This window comes from Amphimedon queenslandica, unplaced genomic scaffold (assembly GCF_000090795.2).
Source record: "Amphimedon queenslandica unplaced genomic scaffold, v1.1 AMPQUscaffold_1486_Cont26504, whole genome shotgun sequence".
Lineage (NCBI taxonomy): Eukaryota > Metazoa > Porifera > Demospongiae > Haplosclerida > Niphatidae > Amphimedon > Amphimedon queenslandica.
Window position 1 is genome coordinate 1 of NW_003558171.1, and position 1,171 is coordinate 1,171.

Sequence of the window (1,171 nt, forward strand, 5' to 3'; positions counted from 1 at the left end):
GTACACTACATTTGATGTTAATTAAAAGATTATTTTTCCATGCATCTAGAACTTAACTGTTGAACGCATCTGGCCTCATATTAATTTGAGAATTAACTATCCTTTGAAAAGAATTTTGTATACTCTTCAAGATGAAAATAAAATTGATATGACATGTAATACAACAAAATTTTGCGTCTCTTTAGTTGTTGGACAAACGGCATCAGCTGGTATGGTAAAGTTTGTTTCCTCTTGGAATTCACACTTTATTGCAGGTTAGGTACAGGATGGTTTTGTGTTGTCATATGCATGTATGTAATTTTGATTGCATGCATAATTATAACAGTTTTTTGTGCTCAATTAGGCAAAGGAATACCGATACAGCTGAGTCAAGAGTCTTATGCTATACAAATTCCACCAGCTTCTTTACCTGATACTGATTCTGCTGTTCATGAATATGAACTATCTGGTGGCTTGTTATCAAGAAGTGGATCATTTGGTGTTGACCCATTAGAAAACAGAGGCGATTTACGTGCTATCAGATATGAAAGATTAACTGATGCTGTTGGTACTTTCGATAATATTTTCTCTAATGTTGTATCTGGAGATGGTCATCTTTTAGAGTTAGCAATATTAACATTAATCAACACAACTGAAAGATTGACTCAACTACTGTGACACTTACTATAATTTGAATTTATTAATGAATATTTAATTTATAAGAGTGATCTATAATAAATTAATGTATGTGGGCGTTGGTGCTACAAGCTAAACTGCTGCAGCTGCAAAATGCATATTTGCTAAGCTGCTGCAGCTGCAAAATGCATATTTGCTGACATCACAATTTGCAATCTGAATCTGCACTTGCTCCCCTAATAATGAACCTGCAACCTCGTCTTATATAAGTATCTAAATGCATATCTAGTATTGAAATGTTTTTACAAAGGCTCATTTTAAATTGAACAGTTATAAAAAAAGGGTGACAAAAAGGAAAACATTGATTTCAAAGATTGGCCACTTTTATACACCGGTTTGCATAACTGCCTCCACTTGATGTTGCTCTACCACAAGCTCTAGCTCCTCCTGATTGGTGCAGTCTAAACCTAGAAGGACAGTTCACTGTAGCATCAGTCATATCCAGATATCCTAGTCTTGTCCATCCTCCTCCTAAACCACACAGCTCCTCCATATT

At 35.0% G+C, this 1,171-nt stretch overlaps 1 protein-coding gene across 1 annotated transcript; it reads left to right on the forward strand.

Annotated features, from left to right (window-relative positions):
• Positions 1–8: 8 nt before the first annotated feature.
• Positions 9–1,010, forward strand: LOC109593447 (uncharacterized). The gene is made up of 2 exons (XM_020008519.1): positions 9–254; positions 344–1,010. Exons 1-2 carry the CDS (start codon positions 149–151, stop codon positions 655–657), a joined length of 420 nt encoding a protein of 139 aa, XP_019864078.1. The 5' UTR covers positions 9–148; the 3' UTR covers positions 658–1,010.
• Positions 1,011–1,171: the final 161 nt, after the last annotated feature.